This window comes from Zootermopsis nevadensis, unplaced genomic scaffold, assembly GCF_977971745.1.
Source record: "Zootermopsis nevadensis isolate Lab colony 2312 unplaced genomic scaffold, Znev_1.0 Znev_ptg000030l, whole genome shotgun sequence".
NCBI lineage: Eukaryota > Metazoa > Arthropoda > Insecta > Blattodea > Termopsidae > Zootermopsis > Zootermopsis nevadensis.
The window spans coordinates 19,298,824-19,318,887 of record NW_028259162.1 but is presented as its reverse complement, the minus strand read 5'-3'; the positions used below and the strand labels follow the sequence as shown (position 1 = coordinate 19,318,887).

The 20,064-nt window shown below is 38.5% G+C and overlaps 1 protein-coding gene across 4 annotated transcripts in view; it reads right to left on the bottom strand.

Annotated features, from left to right (window-relative positions):
• The window catches only part of p115 (General vesicular transport factor p115), a 31,392-nt gene that overhangs the window by 9,420 nt on the left and 1,908 nt on the right, over positions 1–20,064 (bottom strand). For 3 of the 4 annotated variants that reach the window (XM_022069568.2, XM_022069569.2, XM_022069570.2), the window contains exons 3-14: positions 13,714–13,882; positions 12,907–13,003; positions 11,543–11,744; positions 10,039–10,142; positions 8,549–8,778; positions 7,974–8,128; positions 6,611–6,816; positions 6,321–6,443; positions 4,429–4,539; positions 2,026–2,206; positions 1,252–1,442; positions 325–531 (exon numbers count right to left, since the gene is read on the bottom strand). In XM_022069568.2, coding sequence (XP_021925260.1) covers positions 325–531; positions 1,252–1,442; positions 2,026–2,206; positions 4,429–4,539; positions 6,321–6,443; positions 6,611–6,816; positions 7,974–8,128; positions 8,549–8,778; positions 10,039–10,142; positions 11,543–11,744; positions 12,907–13,003; positions 13,714–13,882 — 1,976 coding nt within the window. The remainder of the gene's footprint in view (positions 1–324; positions 532–1,251; positions 1,443–2,025; positions 2,207–4,428; positions 4,540–6,320; positions 6,444–6,610; positions 6,817–7,973; positions 8,129–8,548; positions 8,779–10,038; positions 10,143–11,542; positions 11,745–12,906; positions 13,004–13,713; positions 13,883–20,064) is intronic. The other variant, XM_022069571.2, reaches the window with a different exon arrangement.

Sequence of the window (20,064 nt, the reverse complement as noted above, 5' to 3'; positions counted from 1 at the left end):
AGTGGACAACAAACAAAGCACGGGGTATTAGTGTTGGTAATACACAGACAACAGTTGCAAACTCACTCAGAGACAGAGCATTACTGACATACACATCATTCTACATGGGAGTTATTACCGAACAGACACAGTCCAAAAACTTGCTTGATACCTTCTTGCAAGAGAGTTTCTTAGTACACATATACAAGCCAAATCATGGCATAAGTTTGTATCTGCTTTGTTTCATGATTGCTTAGAAATGAATAAGAATATTATTGTAAATGAACAAGTAAGGATGTGGAAGAATCCAACTGTCATGGCCTGGTGCCCTGTCACAACACTTACAAGCTTGCAGATGAGGCTGTCCTTTTGTTCACTCTGCTCCTTCCATCGACGGGCCTCGGCCCGCACTTCCTCCAGCATGTGGAATGCTTCACGTCCTAATGTGTTGCCACTTGTGGTCTGTCCAAGTCCTGTGTTGGCCTGTGCACGGAGTAGCATGTTCTCATCCCGGAGCTGAGATAGTGTAGATTTCAGATCCTTAACTTCTCTCTACAATAGAGCAAACTGCTGCTTCACTTTCCAAAACTTTAAAAGAAACCCTAAAAGAACAGAGTCTACCCACCTAAAGCCTTGAATCTCCAAGAGAACATTATAATAAAATGTTATTATGGGAACAATTATACAAGTACAAGCAGTAGTAGTCACGGGGTGGGGTGGTGATTTTGTTGCCAGGCTTGATAGCATCAGAAGCTACATGTCTGTTTCCCATCACCTCTTCTTCCAACCTCATGGTCTACAAAGAAAAGTCTTCTCCTATCCATGTCGTCACTAAAATCCTTTCACTTCCTTTCCAAATTCACGTGGTCTCAAGAAATTCTCTCAATACTCCTTTCACCATGTGCCCTTCAGAAAGAAACTTTTCATCACTTCCTTTCCTCAACCATGTTTCCATCCCTGATTGGATAGCAGCCGGCTCTCCTGCTTTGCCAATCAGATCCGTCACATCCCACTCACCACCTACTGTCTGTCCTATATAATCAGGCTTCAAAAAACATTCAAGCAACACAATTTCACCTTGAACATGGTAAGTATGTTTGCTAAAACAAACCATTAACAGAAAAAAAATCTAAACTCACCACTTTCATGCCCCAGCATGACTTACTGAAATGATCGCCAAGTGTTGTCAGTGTCATCACAAAGCAAGCAGCTTTAAAATTGTGATTCACGGTGCCTCATAATTCAGTAATAGGGCAAGTCAGGGTGTCTAACCTGCAGTGTGGACTTTTCCACTGTAAGTCGCTCAGTGGTCTGTGTCAGTTCCTGAAGCTTGTGGTCCTGCTCTCGGATCAGCTCCTTGTACTGCAACAACAGACTGTTCTCTGATGCCAACAAGGAATGCTCTGAAGATCCATTGACGAGATCACTGTGTGGCTTAGAAGAAAGAGCTCTGACCACCATTCCTGCAATGCAATCAGCTGATTACAGAGTCTGTACTTCAACTACTAGAAGATGGTACTAATAAGTTGTATGTGTATGCACGCATAAATATTGCAGTGTGTAGCAATGAGGACATGGGTTCTTTAGAGAAGACAGAGGGACTCAGTCACTCATACTTATTCACGATGAATTGTCTTTATTGGACCTGAAACAATAACACTTGAAATAAGTGAAGTGCATAAAAGATTGAATTATAACGACGTCAAGTGCTAAGTGGAACTGTGTGTGTATCCTTGTTTTGAAAAATACCACACAAAACTTAATTTGTGAAAAATAGTAGACCAGAAGCAACGAGGATACAAATGTGCTGATTCTCTTCACACACATAAGTGAAAACAGAACTTTTACATTTCTGTTATTGTAAATCATAGTTCAATTTTAGTATCATGTATAAAATACTAATTCTGTACAATGTGACCCAACCTGTGTTTTACATTTGGTTGAAAGTCATGTATTCTTAAAGGGTATTTAAAAGGTTAATAATAATAAGCCAGCTGATGGCAACATTATTCATATCAAACACGATATTTTAGATCATATCCACACCTTCAAGGGCCCTGAAGAGACGGCAAAATTCATGGTCGAGCAGCAATTCACTGGGCTGTTTGGGCCGGAGCTGTGGGTGCTTGGCAGCTTTACTGTACAGTTCATGTTTTGAAACTTCTCCCATTTTGTCCAGGAAAGTTTCCAGACCCAGTCTCTTCTCTACTATCTGACGTAGCTTCTCCTGCAAGCAATAACTCGACCAACTCATTGAAGTGTTCTGACCAGCTTTAAATATGAAGATGTGTGTATGTTACACTGTAACAAATAAATAAATAAGCTCTATAAACGTAACACGCATTATTTTTATAGTTTCTGCAGCAAATTCTAACTTATGACACTCAAAATTTTGCCAATTATTACAAATTTGTGTGCTGTTTTTGAGAAAGAGCATGAATTATTTCTGCATGTTTCAAAAGCCAGAAAAGGACAGTGCTTTCCACACCCACAGTTCATTCAAACATTATGTTCTACTCTTTTCTTCAGGGTTTTGGAGTCATGCTGGCTGTAAAATATGACATACTAACTTGATACAAATGACACACACTATGTTCCTTTCACCTTTTAAATCTCTTGGGTTTGGAAAGACTGTAGGGTTATGTAATCTGTCAACACCTGCTTGGCTCTATATCTGTTCAACCTAAATATCCTGATATTCCAAAATCAGTATCCATTTTCTTGAGGAAGATCATTATTTCTGTCATCTCATTAATAAACTCAGTCAATATTCCCTGGATGCCTAACATTAAGACATGTTTCAAGTTATTATTTGTGGCTACATACCTAAAAGAAACCCAATATCAAAATATAAACTTCACAAATTATATTTAAAGTACACTAACCTAAGTTAGACAGTGCTACTTTTTCATACACTAAGGGACTCTCAAAAGAAAGTGCTCAGGCAAATATTTCAAATTCATAGAGAAAGTAAAAAGTAAAATGGAAAAAATTACATATTTATGAACTTCATAATTTGTATAATTTATTTTGTACAGTCTATACACAAACGTTTGAAGTTTATTGGTGTTGTAAAAATTATATAATATTAAAACATTTTGTTGTGTAAAATATTATATTAGCGCTCTTAATCGTATATACGATTTTACATTATATTTTTTAGCGCTTTTATTAAAAATAATATAATATTTTACACAACAAAATGTTTTAATATTATATAATTTTTACAACACCAATAAACTTCAAACGTTTGTGTATAGACTGTACAAAATAAATTATATTTAATCAAACACAAACATGACGCATATAAGATACAAATTCATAATTTGTACTCTTCAGGGTGAATAAATTAAGATAAAGACAGGCATATGTAGCATACACAAGTAAAAGGGAAATGAATATAAATTTTCATCAGAAAACCTCAAAGAAATACGAAATGTAAGACCTGGTCACAGACAGCAGACTAATCTTAAAATGCACACTACAAAAACAGGGCATAAATAAGTGAACCGAGTTCAACTGCGGGGTTTTTTGAACACAGTAACACACCTTTATGAGCCGGGATAGCTCAGTCAGTATAACGACTAGCTATGGGCTGGGCGATCGGGGTTCGATCCCTGATGTGGGCAGAGGATTTTTCCTCTAGCCTCTGCGTCCAGACCGGCTCTGGGGCCCACCCAGCTTCCTATCCAATGGGTACCGGGGCCCTTTCTGGGGAGTAAAGCGCGGCCGGGGCGTGATGCTGACCACTCACCCCCATCTAGTGCCGAGGTCAAGAAAGAGTAGGAGCTATACCTCCAACCCCCAAGTGCCAATAGGCGTGTAGCGAGACGCTTTACTTTTTCCTTAACACACCTTTAGGTTCCATAAAATCAATTTCTTTACCAAGTGTGTAATTACCAATTCTTCAATGAAGTTCTTGAATGAAAAAGTAGGTTATGTTTTCTACAGCAAATGTATAAGGTGAGACCAAAAGTTTACATGAGAATGCTCCTGCAATGACACCACTGCTAATATCAAACATCTTCCAATTTTTGTTGTGATTGATACTTTGAGGAGTAGTCAGTCTCCCTTATGAACACCATTCTATGTTGAGTCTATCACATATGTGAAGCTGTAACCACATAGAAGACAATACAGTGGCACAACTAAGAAGACCACAATCTGAACTGTCACCATAATGAAAACCTTAAATCTCACATATGTTTTGAGATTGTTCACACGAGTGATTCAAGAAAACAGGGTTTTTGCATCAAGTTTTGTTTAAAGCTTGGTAAAACAGCTTCTGAAACACAAAAGAGAGTACATCAATCACAACAAAAAAGTCTGCCATGCTACACGTTGTTGCCGTAAGTTCACACAAAGCAAACTGAAGGCAACTGACATGCACATTTTGCAAAAACACACCAACCATTAGAGACAAGGATTGTTCTTTTTTGGCAATCTTACTTTGGAAAAGGTGGTAACGGTGTCATCATTGAAGTTGATGCAAATTCCCATGAGGAATGCGCATATCCCTTGCACCAACTCTTCACTGTCATCATGTTCATTCGAGCCAGCCTGTGAAACATATAACAGATGCATCAGCAACGAACTCTTTCCATTGCAATAAATTATTCCGAAAGAGTCAAAACAGAGAGTAAGACTGCAATTTACTCCTACATGGTTTGGTAAACAATCATTTGTTGTTACCAGCCCCAATTTGTGTGTCGACTTGAGCAGGTGAGAACAGAACACAAACAGCTCAATGTATGGGGGGGTCCATAACTGAGCCTCTGCTTATTGCATAGGTAGCAACAAAGTGCCAAGTTCCTATTGGCTGCCGGCCAAGGAAGTTGTTTTCTAAAGCAGAATAACAGGTAATGAGAAATAGAAAAGTAAAGTAAGAGTTCAAGTGTTTTAGTATTGAGCCATTTGCAGCTTAGGCTTCATAGATCATACTGCTACCCCCATCCCATATCAATTTAATCTCATCCTACCTGTTTCACCTTCTCCTTAATCTCACTCCCACTCTTCCATTCTGAACTTACCTTTAATCTTGTCCCCTCTACTCATTCCAGCCATACTAATGTCACACACATAAAGGTACAATTTTGCTGCACGCGACAGAGACAAACGACCGAGGCAGGCGACAGAGACGGGAGACGGACACATCGAAGCTTGTCGCCACACACTTTTGAGGTGACGACTGAGACATGCGGCAAAGTGTTTGTTTTCTTTGTTTTGTTGAGACATACGTGCACATATTCTGTGAAAAATGAGTACAAAAATGCTTCTAAAAATGTTACTCGAAGAAGATGATGTGTTGCTGTGTTATTTGTTGCAAAAGAAACAAAGAAAACCTATGAGTTCAATATTCAAAACCAGACGCGAAGAAGGATCTTTCTGTCAGTGGTCAGTGGTCAGTTTTCTGCTACCAATTCTACCAATTGCTCATCTTGGTCACCAGTAAATTTAATTTCTGCCATTATTTTACTCAACAACACACGTGCTGCCTGAGCCCGTCGCGAGACACTACTGGTCCGAGAGCGGTCTCCTGTGCTTTGTCTCTGTCTCGCGCTCGTAATTGTACTTCATACGATTGTACAGAGAGCAGACAGGAAGCGACCAGTCTCGGTCTCGTAACTCTGTCGCCTGCCTCGGTCACTTGTCTCTGTCGCGTGCAGCCAAATTGTACCTTAAGAGTGCTCAACTGTCATGTCTAAATTGAGTTTTGATGCTCTATTTTTGTGCCATATGGTCAGTTGGAATGAAGAAGACATGCCATAACAGATCTAAGGTATTAAAGAGAGTTTCCCCTGTTTACAGTGCTTTACCATGCATTTGGTGGTACTACTTTGCTTATTTCTGCCACCTACAAACATATATAACTGATCCCAGTACTATACAACTCGTACAGCAAAATGAGGCGCAGCACTGTCATGTTGCAGACACTGTTTAATTTGGCCTAGAGAGAAATATCTTCCAGAATAAGTGGTGGCTCATCCTGTAGGAAATGCAAGTGGTCTAGGAAGAAGGATAATGGGAATACATTAATCACAAGTGTGTAACAGACTCTTGGGTTACCAGCCGTGTCAGGTGGCTGAATAGTGAATAAACCATATTTTCTGCCAACATTTCAAGAGCCATCTCTGCTCTCAACCTCATGGCTGCTACATAACAAATCTGGTCTTTGTAGCATGCTTGCTGATGGGAACTCCCGATAACGATATCCCCTATCCTCCTTACTCCATAAAAAAGAAAGCGCTAAGAGAGTAATGAATTCTGACAAAAGATCGTAACTGAATGCTATATTTTGTTCATGCATCAAAACTTAGGAGCAAGGGCTGTAACTTGCCTACCTGTGCAGTTAGGTATGGGATACTCGTTGGAATGCTAAGGAACTGCTTCACAGCTTGGGGGCAGTGTGCCAGCCACGTACTCAGCAGCATTAGCAGCCCCAACTTTGACTGCATCTTGCTGCCCTGAAACACACATTAAGCTTCCAAACCACTTCCTAGAAAGAGAGAAAGAAATAAAAAACTGAAAGCAGCAACACGAGAATCTTATGAAACAACAGCGTGGTTACTTTAAAGGCAAATGTTATATGACGTCATGAATCTGCTGACTGATCCAACTGCAACAATCCTACCTGCTGCAGCAGCATGGTGCACTGATGGAGGAGGGAGATGGGTGGACTGCCAACATTGGTTGCCAGCAGCACACGCAACAACTGCTCTTTCTGAGCCGGGTTCTCGACCAGAGCATGTGACAGAGCCACTGCAGAGAACCAGTTAGACAGGGAATCCCCACTGAACAGCCCACCACACAAAAGCTGGCCTGTTGTCAAGTTTGCTACTGTAACCAGCACATGGTCATATAAACACACACACAAAAATGTTAATAATAAATCACAGTACGTTGTTTTCAAATGTTCAACAGATCAGCGGTATTCAGATTTTATATTACAATACAATAACCGAAACTCCACTGTTAATCAAAACTTACTTTCCCATAGACGCAATGTTACAAGGGTTAGAAATAATGTAAAAATAATACTTCTTGTTCCTCTGGTTTTTAAAAAGTTTGACAGTTAGCTCTTTACAGAACATGGTTTCTTGGGTGATAAAATTTGTTTACTAGACTTTTTACAAATTCCAATCATGGAGATATGTTTATGTATACTTTCTGCACGTCTACACAGACATGTTGACATTGCATAATCTAAACGTACCTTAAGATGTTGGCTATTTATAAATACTAATACATATTCACAACTCCTACACAATAAAACTTGTAGGCTGATGCATTTTTCTGAAGCCCTTCATATCGTGAGGCCTTACGACGTAGGATTGTGGACATATATGTAAGTCAAGCACCAGTTCTTACGTGTGTACTTATTCAATATGTGTGTTTGTTTGTGTGCGCGCGCGTGTATGTGCACACACACAATATTTATCAAGTCTTTCACAGTATCAGGTCCACCCACTCCATTCAAATACACGGGAGAACAGGGCCACTGTTTGGTGTGCTACTGTCACATTTGTACATAGTGGCAATTTCTTCACACCCTTACACCATATATTGGCAGCTGTATATATATAACCATCAGTAGATGGGCTGTGTAAATGAGGAAATTTCAGATGAGGTTTTGACCTGACAAACTAGACCACCCCCTTGTAACTGCTATTAACTGGCCAGGATATAGACATGTAGCGCAAAACGCTCACAGAACATGTCCTTAAGTGTACAAATAAACATGTACTGAACACTTTCACCAAAGTTCATATACAGAAATTTTTACGTTCTAAAAGTATGGCCTTTTCCTTCAAAATGGTCAAAACAAATGTATCTGAGAGGGCCAACTTTTTTGAGAATTGTTGGTATTTGATTCACAACAAGTAATGATAATTTTCAAAAACAGATTTGTGAATCTGTTCTCAAATCTTGCTGCAGAGCACAGATTCCACTCACTGCAATTTGCCTGCAACCACCATTGCCAAAATGCTTCATACCTTCTGTGCTAGATGGCAGTAAGGTCTGCACAAGCTGAGACTGTCCAACTTCATTCTTGAAAAGGAAACACTGGAAGCAGTAGAGAACAGAGCAGCGCAACACAAATGACTGCTTCTCATTCACCATTGACATCAAAAGAACCGTAATAGCAGGCCTGCACACAAAGAAATTCAACATCACTTTTCCAGTACATGTCCTGAGTTCAAAGCTGATCTGTCTGAGTAATTAAGGGACTGTTAGACATACAGGCATACTTCAGAAAATTAATACCAAAAATGCATCTCGTCGATACATAAGAACTGAGAGGTGGTTCATAATAAGAGACAGCAAGGGCTGAATATCAAAATGTTACATTACTGTATGATCTGTTAAACACAGAGTCATTTATAACAAGTATTTTCTCTGTAATTTACAATATTTTGTGACCTGGTTCAACCTTTTAAAGTTCATAAATTAGTGATGTAAACAGAATGTGAAATTACTCTCCAAACCGAACCTTCATTTCCATGTGTTTAAAGCCTAGTTAGTACACCTGTGAAAATTGCACCAGTTCTCAGTTTTCCTAGTAAAGCACCTGGGAGGATTTGATGGGGCCATCACACTGGCAAAATACTCTTGGTTTCCGTGGTTGCCTCGGATCACCTCCGCTACAGTGTTGATGGTCTCAGTAAGGATGTCCACTGGCACACCACTTGCCATCAGAATGCCGCAGAGGATCTCCAGCAACCCACACGCCTTCATTGCCTTCTGTGAAGACATCGTCACCTGAGCAGGATTCCCAGGCATTACCAGTGTTCGGACTACCTACAACACAAAGTGAAGGGATGAAGAACAAACATTTGGAGCATAGGAAAATGGCAGTTTGTCATAATTCACAATAAATATAAGTAACATGTGAGATTTGGGGTGCTCAAGGCAGTGAAGATGTAACTGTTGGTTTTAATGACATGTGGACTTGTAGGTAAAACCTGATAATGGAGGCAGTACCTTCTTCCAAAACATAGGTATCTACCTGCAAGTCCACATGGCATTACAACCCAGATGACCAACACCAACAAGAATACGATGACGGAGGCAGCAAGGACCCATGAAACGTCAGTAAACTTCTACCCGACTAAATGGCGCAACAATCCAGAAGACAACCATCTTGACTCACTGCCGTGAAAACCTCAAATCCTACATTCTAATACAACAGTTAGTTAATTAATAGTATGTATCTTAGGAAAATAGGTTGTGAGGATGGGACGTACATAGAAGTGGCTAAGGATTGTGTGTCCTAGGGCAAGCTTTGGTATTAGCTGTGTGTATCTTTAAGGTTTTACCATGAGGTAATAAGACTGATCTTACGGAAACAGAATGTGAGGATAGAAGGTGGCTGGAGTTTGTTAATGACCTTGGTTAACAGAAAGTGTTCAAAGATTCTAACAAAGCTCCCTAATAAGTGATCCACAAAAACAATGCACAAAGAACTTATGTCAATGAGCTGTATCATGCTGAAAAATCAGTAAGTTGTATACTTGGCAATACCAATTTCATGGGAGGTTTAAGAAGCATCTGCCTACATGTCTTGGCAAACCACTGAAATGTCAGCAAGGATAAATAATTCCGTACGCAATGTTTTAATGGCAAGAGACACAATTTCTTTATCCATGTAACCTATTAATTAAAAGTCACTCAAACACATTTAGTTATGTTCTACAAACTTCCTCATCTACCCAAAAAAGTGAAGGGATCAATTTTTTATCTCTAATATTAAAGAATCTGATTCTGTTACTGACAGTGATTGAATGGTTACCAAGAGAGGAAACCTATAACTTAACATGTGTTCTGAACCACAGCGAGGGTTGGTACATTTTGAAATCTTCAAATCCAAGTTCAAACAAAGGTAAAGAAGACTCTGATCAGTGCACTTACAAGCATGCACCCAGATCTCACCAAGGCATGAAACTAGAACACTCTGAACATGAGTCTGGTGTCTTACTTTGAGACTACAATGTAAAGACTCAATATTACATAACAATAAGCTATTATTCAGTACCATGGAATTCAGGACGTGATACTTACTTGTAACATGCAGTGAACATTACTGACTTTCTGTGCTGACCAACCTGTATCGTCTCCTTCAGGAGGCAAGTTAAACATGGGTGCCAGCCGCTGAATATAACTTCCTGTATAAAAAAATGGAGACTACTCATCCAATGTTTAATGCAAGTACATGTTCACATCAACAACATACAAGTACAATGTTTAAGCAGGAAAGCAGTAATCACTGTGCAAATGTATTTTCACAGGTACCTGTGAACAATACGTAGGGCAGTCAAAAAGTTCCCGGAATTGTGGTATAGCACTGTAATGGTAGGACATATGGCAACGCTTACCTAATCACCTTCAAAGTAGGACCCTTGTGCGCACACAAACTTGCTCCATCGATCCTGCCATTGTTGGAAGCACCAGCGGAAGGGTTCGTTTGGAATCTTCCAGAGTTCGGCCGTCGCATTCGACAGATCGCTGGTTGTGCAGCAATTCCTCGCCGAGAAAAGCATTCCCGTCATCACCCAACTACCATACGCTCCGGATCTTGTTCCAAGCGACTTCTGGCTGTTCCCTACTCTGAAAATGGGCCTCAAGGGGACGCATTTCGCAACCACAGAGGACATCAAATTGAATGCGACAGCCGAACTCCGGAAGATTCCAAATGAAGCCTTCCGCCGGTGCTTTCAACAATGGCAGGATTTATGGAGCAAGTGTGTGCGCGCACAAGGGTCCTACTTTGAAGGTGATTAGGTAAGCGTTGCCATATGTCCTACCATTACAGTGCTATACCACAATTCCGGGAACTTTTTGACTGCCCCTCGTATTTCTGCTGATTCAATTCTAAAGGGTTCTGACAATGGCAGATTATTAGCTCAATCTGAAGGACCCAACTGAGTAGGTACCTCAGCCCGAAGACGAACACAGAGCCAGTTTCCGAAATGTCGTGGTTTCTTCTTTTAAACACAGATGATGGAATAAATCCAGATAGTAAATAATTTTAAATATTTCTGGTTTTCCCTACTCTCCCTGCTACTTTATAAGTGATTAGCTGTGCATACAATGTTAAAAGAGTTTTGATACATGTTATATTGGAACTTCTTACTAAACTTTATGATAAAATAATGTTTTCAGATTGTGTCTATGAAAAATGGCTGCCACTTCATACAAATATATTAGAACATTCCACTACATACCACAGTAAATGTGTCAGACAGAACAAAGGAAATTGTCTATGACATACATAAAGAAAAGTAATCCTGCACTTAGTATGATACCACGTAAGAATGAAGGAGAGTAGTGGGTGTGGAAGTTCCATGCATTCTTAACCTCAGCACAACATGAAGGTAAATGGACATCTTCATTCTCTGAACATATTTGTCCACCCCTCCTTCTATCTTCCGACGAGTCCCTAGATATTCCGAATCGAATGCTGATGCATTTGCTAGGAACTGTCCATCACATTACTGACTAAACTATCATGTTTTCCAGATAGGGCAGGCCAATAGACACACAGACACGCCATAGTATACATTACCTTCTTTAAAGAAACTCTGATTAGAAGTGTTGTTCCTAAGCAGATTGAGCATAAGAAGTAGACAGTCCTCAACAACAATCCCTCCATCCGCATATCCCTCCTCTGAGATTACATCAAACAGGCGATCAAATGCATTCTCAAACGCTACGATCTTCTGAATGTTGGCATTGCCTTTGGTAAGTTGTATCAGCAGTAGCAAAGCCTGTAACATCATCACCCCCACTGACTCTTCACATATTTAACAGAATGCATCAACTGGCACATGATCACCATATGAAAAATATAATGAACCTTGGTATAGGTCCGTGGCTTTGAGTACAGACATCAATCTCAAACTCAGGACAAAGGTTATGATAACATGCCACTATGTATGCCATAAACTCTTTCAGACTGAACCAGTCTGTAAAGATGCTGAATCTAACCACATGAACTACTGTGGAGACCTCATGGTCTATGGGTACGGTGCTGGGTCCCTTGGCCAAAAATGTTGTATTTTGAGGTTAACCACATCCAGCGTGGATTTTTCTGCATGCTTTTCCCTTCCCTCACCTATGGTGAAGTGAGAAGCCCCCACGTTAAGGCGTAGGTTCCCACGATCAACAAAACATCTCCCTCAAAGGAAAACATAAGCAAAATATTTTTACATTTGAACCATCAACCTGATTTCATTATTTTATATTGTATAAAAAACATCATAGAAATGTGACAAGACTTGAAAAAAGAGTGTCTGTAATACCTTTAATCAAATTCAGAAGGACACTTGGTTGATTGGGGGGGCTCTGGTTTAGGTATACCTGCTAACCCATTCACAACTGGAGTGGTGTAGAGTTCAGAAGTTCCTGTTTCAAAAGGACCAACACTACTAGTCTATGAGTTTACAAAATGTCACCATACAAAGTCTGAAAAATACTTTGTCAAAGTCAGATGGCAAGTACTTTGAAAGTCACCACATTCAGTGGTCAGTGGCAACATTAGTTGTCAATTCCCATACATAAAAATTTCACATGACAAGCTACAATTGCTCATCAAACCAAAATATTTCATGCAGCTACGATATTATTATTTTCCTAAGCAAAATTTGGAAAACTTGAAAATCTAACGGAATAGAAAATGTCAGTATTCTACTGTGAACAGCATAAATGTTGTCTCACCTCAAAAAGTAAATACATGCCACATCACTGACATGAGACTTACTAAGCACTCAGACTGGACTGTTTCCCACGGCATGCTAATCATGACACAGTTTCATAACAATCATTCAGCCGTTGGGATCTGTAACTGGTCCAGGTAACACACACAATAACAGGCTTCAAAAGAAGAATATGTAACTATTTGGAAGGTTGCAATCACTTGTCTCAACTCACATCATTTCTGATCACTTCCCGGCTGTCCCCGAGGATATCCATGAGTTTCGACACCCCCATTGGACTCACGAGGATTATTTCTTGGATGTCTTTTGGTCTGAAACAAATGGGAATGACAACACTGAACTGATTTACCACAATAAAAAAACTGAAGCTACACTCAAGAACAAGAAGGAGAAAAGTAGCATTGTATTGTAGTAGTGTATTCCTGTATGTGGTTACCAATGTTTCAGAGGAGCATACCACTTCCAAGTCTACTTAATATGTGAATTTCAGTGTAACCACCCACAATCCATATCTTATATTCAGTTTCTGCGAGTGATTCTACGCATAAGTGGAACTCTGCACTCTTAGGCTTAGGTGCAAACATGAAAAATGGTCACAGTAAAAGATAATGAATAAAGTGATTGCATAAACTATATTGATGCTTGTATTCAACAGAAAAAATTCTGAGTAGTTACAGTTATTCAATTCTGGCGAATAAGATTAAAAATTAAGCCGACAGCGACAGGAAATTTTAAAGTTTTACTCATAACACAAAATTCAACAAAAATATTTTTGTTGCATAACAGCATTTTTGGAGACAGCTGACCAATTTAATAGCTTTACTTCTTAATTTTAGCCAGATTGAGAATATAAAAAGGGCAAATATGACTAGTCATAAACCCATTTATATCGGTATCAGTAATACAAAAAAGAACATTAAATATGTCAATAAATTGAACAATTCTGGCCAGGAGAGGGATAAAGAAGGAAAGAAAAACCCTCAAAAGAAGAAAATAAGAAAACACTAGCATTTGTACCTACTTGTTAGCAAGTAATGAAGTTAATAATCTGACTGCTGGCCACCGGACGTGGAAGTCATACTCTTCTAGGAACCCCAACACCAGGCCTACATTATCATGCTGTTTGATGAATATCTCTGTAAACTGCTCCCCTAAGCTACCCACAGAAGTGGGGGAAAGGTGTGGATGTTCTGAAAGTGTCATAATAAGGTTAAAACCCTCATGTCAATGTACGAAAACATCACTTATGCATAATGGTGACAGAACACAATTTCAGGTATGCCAGAGACAGGTAAAACTGGGTACAGGAAAAAGATTACACTTTGATAAAATTCAGCTTGGGTGTATGCATGTTTGTTTAAAGGCATATCAGCTTCTAAGGCTATTTGCACCTATATACTGTGGAAGTTTAAAGCAGTCATAGGGTACAATTCACCTGCATTCCATGGTGCATACGAGGTTAGTTTACTGAAAGTAACAACAATAATGGCCACAGGGCATACTGAAAAGAGGCCTGATCACGCAATTGTGTTTAAAACAGAAAATTACATAAAAGATAACATAACATAAAAGGTTTTATATCAGACAATAATGATGAGTTGTAAAGGGGTATGGTAGACAGAATATGATAATAATATATATATAAAAAAAGCAAAGTTATACCAACAAGGGATTGTAAAACAAATAAAAGCAGGAACTATATCTAAGTCAGAAAGCATTATAAAAATTTGTAAATCTAAAATTACAAAAATTCACGTCTGTTAAACTGACCTGGTCAGCCCTGTTGCTTGTAAAAATGCCAACATATTAAAAACACTATGCCAATTATGCTCAAGCATGATGCACAACATGACATGAAGATGGAATATAACAACATGTTCTTAATTATAATGTTGGCATTCAACCAGAAACGTGTAACAGAGCAAGGACTACGCCACAGTATAAATGGGTGTCAGTTACTGACGTATCAGATGCCCAGTTGTTATGTGGGTGTGACCAATCCAGAAATGAATGAGCATGACAGTATTGGCATAGGACAAATGAATTTTGGATATGGCGTTTCAAGTTCACCAAGTGGTCAAGAGTATGTCTACAAGGAAGATCAGAATTAAAAAATAAGGAATATTCAGACTTAATTGTAATATGGTGAGTATGGAAATGATGTGGTAGGAGTTCAGCATGCAGGGGGGATCAGATGAGAAGATTAGATCCATTTTCCCATACCTGAGGATCAAAACAGATCTAGTTTTCAAACAATGTGTGTTTTATAGAACACAAGACAATGGATGAAGACCAAAAACTCAATCCAGATTAAATTTTCTTGCATTCCAAATCACTAAAATGGTTTATAATGCTTATCTTATAAAAATATACAGTTCATTATTGTACCACTTGAAAGCCCTTAAATGGTAGCGCACATTTAAAATTTGACCTTAACCTGTGACCTTGACATCTTAAAAATATAGCCAGACTCAACCTTTAAGATATGGGAATTTAAATTTCCTTGCATAACCTCACAGTTGGATTAAATTGGTATTTAAATACTTTAAAAAACACAGAATCATAACTAAACTGTAGTCTATTCATTACAATTTTTAACCTAGAAAATTACAATAAAATGTATATTATTATGAATTAATCAATTTTCCTCAAAACAAAGTTTCAAAATAACCAGACTGGCAGCTTATTATAGATACATTTTCCATTTTGTTCTCATGTTTTTTTTATTTCATATACTGGAAAATACAAGCTACTTCAACAATACACAATCTTGTCTCTGTTCTTAGAATTCTTTGTCAGTGCACTAACAAACATGCCTCATTATATGGGTAGTGACATGAATGACTGGTAATCCATAGATGAAAAGTGGCATAACTCATGCAAAACTTATAAGGCAGTTTGTGCCACGCTGGTTCTGAGAACCTTATCTCAAGCTAATCAACAGAAAAACCTTGCAGAAACAATCAGTTCAAACAGAGTTATAGCACCTGCATGAAACAGCCCAATCAGGATAAAATAATAATTACTTATGAAGAAAAATTTGGTTCTATTTGTCTTAACTGCTGGAGGATTAGATAAGAATATGAAATGAAAGAAATAAGGTCCTCTAATATCAAGATAAGCAAGCTGGCTCAAATGGTAACAATTCTGACTTGTACTCATGAGGTTCCTGGTTTGAATCTAAACCATGGGACAGACTATCCTGACTGAAGATCTTGCAGTTTCCCTCGCCAAACAACCAGGTAATACCTCGAAATAAACTGGGACCACTTCCTCTGAAATTCTTTCAAGTTTGCTGATGTTACTATACAGAAAATACATTTGCTTTTATGTAATATTTGTACAGATAGAGCATCGTCAGAGACGGCCTTCTTACAAAGACATTTTCTTGGTACTGAGATTTCTCCAAAGATGGTTGTCTTCTGTGTTGTAGCACTGTGTAATCTATTAGAAGATTATCAACGATTCAGAGGTCCTTGGTGCCTCCATCATTAGGGCACAGAGGTCCTTGCTGCCTCCATCATCAGGGTGATGTGCCCTGATGATTGAGGAAGCAAGGACCTCTGAAACATTAGTAAACTTCTACCAGACTACATGGCATGACAACCCAGAAGACAACAATCCTTGGACCCACTGCCACAAAAACCCCAAATCTTAACAAGATTTTTTCAGTTTACTGACAAAAAGAGAGAATGTCATTAAAAATAGAATAGTATTCAGATAATACATAGAAAGGAACAAGTAACAGTTTGGGATACTGATGTACAAACTATATGCCTCAAATAGATATTTGTACAACAAGAAAATCAACAATGACAACTACAAATACAACAGTGACATGACAAGGATGGTCATGATTTGTATAGGGTATGGATAATCTGTACTCCCCTCAAATATGTAATAATTTATACTAGGAAAATACTGTGGTGTGGTACTGCAAAGAACAAGAATTCCACATGCATAAAAAATAATTAAAACAGGGTGACTTAACTGAACTGCATGAATGAGAAGGGCAAAGTAAGGTGTTATATCATCTGTCTGGAAACAGCAATAAACTGTAGTGTGTCGTATATAGTTTCAGTATGCGATACAGATTTTTGTTATATCATTTGCAGCTCCTCAAAGGAGTGGGAATCTCTCTCCAATAAAGATTGCCATATTTCATAAGTTCATGGACATCTGAAGTGTAGCAGCACATCAAATGTCATCCTTAGAGTATATGGACAGTCAGATCATCGGCACCCCGGCAGGACACTAACCTTGATGAGATCAAATACCAAGGAAAAGCAGGGGTGTTCTGAAGCATCTTCAGTTCTATCTGACTAGCATTCTGTGTAACAACAAAGACAGAATGGCTACTTGGAAAGAATTATTTTAAACATTGACAATTATTTGCAAATTTCAGAATGTTGTCAGTAATAAAACCCATGCCTTAAAGTAGATGATTCAATTACAAATGAATTTATGACAATCTATCAAGCCTTGGGAACATTATACACACAAGGTGCTATTTGTTTGAATGTATAAAAATGTTAAAAATACCATGACACAGGGGGACAAACATAGTCTCATTTCACAAACATCACACAGTATTTAATGCAATGTATTTCCTTATTGGCCCTTAAGGGTAAATCATGTCTTTCCCAAAACAAACTGTAATTCTTCAAATACATTTGTTAGAAAATTTCATTTTGGGACATGAATGGGTTGATGAGATACATATTGTCCTACAACTACAGACTGCACATATATTGTTGTTGGTAACCTGGATTAAATATTAGTGTCCTACACAGGTAATACAACATAAATAAGAATGGGGAAATCACCTGGCAGACTTATTCATTAAAATATCAAAATCAGATATTCATTTACATAAAAATTACCTGTCAAAGTGGCTATTTACAGTCTGTGAAGCCTGGTTTCTAGTTTCTCAGTGGTACAACAGGATTCTACTTCATTGGCAACATATGTGCATACAATCGCAGTTTCTGGATCCACTACTGTAGGCACTTTTGAAGCTGGAACCCACAAAATGTCTTGTGATAAAGGACACACAAAGACTTACTGCAGCCAGAGGGATGCAAAAATGCTAGTTTAATTTCACTGTCATTCACTTGTAACGTACACATAAGCCACCACTTTGTCATATTCGTAAGTCACAAATCCTCTAATGTCTTATACTCTTCATCTTCTAAATGTGTTATATACGTGGTGTTGAACACATTTTCTTCTGAAACACTTTGGTCTCAAATTGGTTTTTGAGACAGGAATAACACAACACACTTCTCGAGTTCCTAGAAGAGCCTGAGCTTTCCTGAACCTCTCCTCAAATGTCATAATTTCTTAGCTGTGATCTTCAACAACAAAACAGTCAAAGGTGATGGAGGGAATCTTCAAAACAGCCCACTCACATTAAGTTTTCATGCTTTGCTCCTCATAAGGGTTTTGGAAGCCTGCCTTTTAACTGTTACCCACCACATGCACATTTGCATGTGATGCTGCAAAGAAGTACCATTCAGCGTCCATGCCAAAATAATTTTTGACAGCAGAGGTTGATTAAATTTTTCCTGTGTTTACACTGCAAGGCAGTACCATTAGGAAATTAGTAAATCTAAGTTAAATCTTTCAAGTTACCAAAATGAAAGCTGCATAATTTACTTTGAGACAAACACACACCTACAGTACCTTGTTCCAAACAACGTGATATAACAACAAAACTGACGCACTCTATCATTTCATTTTGTAAGCAAGCCATAGGTGGATGAAAAGTTGCCTGAGCATTGTTCCAATCAAAACACTGTACTTGTCTCATATCACCATCACCACACAGGAAGTGGCTTGTTGTGTTGCAGACCACTGTTTTAAATGAACACGTTCAGATGAGATACTTTTTGGAGAAATTAAAACTGATAATTCTGCTGTTACGAGAACTGTGGTGGCCATCAGTGGGGGCAATGGCCACTTTGCAGACACCAGTTCTGACCACTCAGTGTCGCTACCGAGTGGTCCGTGTGAAATCAGCCTTAAAAAAAAAAGTAATCTTCCCATCACTTGTATGTCCCAACATGATATTTCCACAGATGTTTTGGGAAAAACATGCATAAATTTGGCAACATATTCGTTCATAAGGTAAGGTTACATACCAAATCAAAGTCGCACTTGGTACAAGAATGAGCTTTACCTTAATCAGAACTAGAGTTATAAGCATTTCAGTGAATCAGGATCAGGGAAAATTAAGGAATACTTAAAATATCAAAATGCAATTAATGAACACAAGTAAAATTTCATACATATCACTTCCTATGGAAACAACCCAACAAGCTTACAAAATATTACTAGAATCAGAGATAGTCATGAAAATGTTGACTCTGAAGTGTGATAATCTGACATGGAACGACCCTTTAACAAAATTGTACCAGAGCCAAACAAAGCATATAGATGAGATTATGAAATCCTATTTCATTCTATGAGTTGCATTCATTATTTTTATTTAACACTGCTATCTGCAGCTCAGAACACAAAGTGTCTAATGACAAGATAATTAATTAATAATGATTTTGGAAAGTTACTATTCTGGTGTCGACCTCGGTGGAATAGTGGTTAGCGTGCTCACCACTGGACCCAAAGTTCGCGGGTTCAAACACGGCCAAGGTTGATGGATTTTTAAGGGCGATAAAAATCTGTAGTACAACTTCCTTTGGAGGGGAAGTAAAACTGGTGGTCCCACGTCATAGATTTACGGCACATAAAAGAACCTTAAAAGCATGAATGAGATGTTTCATAAGCAAAATTCAGTGGCCATTTCTCACCCATACCTCTCCTGATTCTGTATTAGATGGCTCTAGCAGACAAAAAATCGTGACTCATTAGAAATTGTGCAGAGACAGTGGGATGGTCACTCACTACAAACAAATGCACACTTCAAAGACCAAGAAACCTCTGAATGGAAGTGGCGAAGACCCACACCAGATTGTAGAGCCAAGGAAGACTATTCTGGTAATTTGCTGGAGAGACTGAGAAAAACAAAAACAAAGCTCAGATCAGGCAACTGGTCTCCAGGCCAGAATTTGAATCCATCACCTTTTGAACATAAGGGAAAACTAACCAATTAGCTGTGATGTTTGATTAGTTGCATTCATATGTTTGGAGTAAGAGGAAGACTCTCTCTGAAATTTAAAATAGTCTGATATGAAACCAAGATTCATATTTTATGTCCCACTGCTTGCAGTGGACCATATCCCTAGTGAAAATATACTTGTCATATGGAGTGGTAGATTTATCAGGTCCCTAAGCTTCAAAATATATAGTCTTGGCATGCTACCTGCCACGATTACTGTGTTATCATCGCTGCAATTTGAGCCAAGCTTCATTC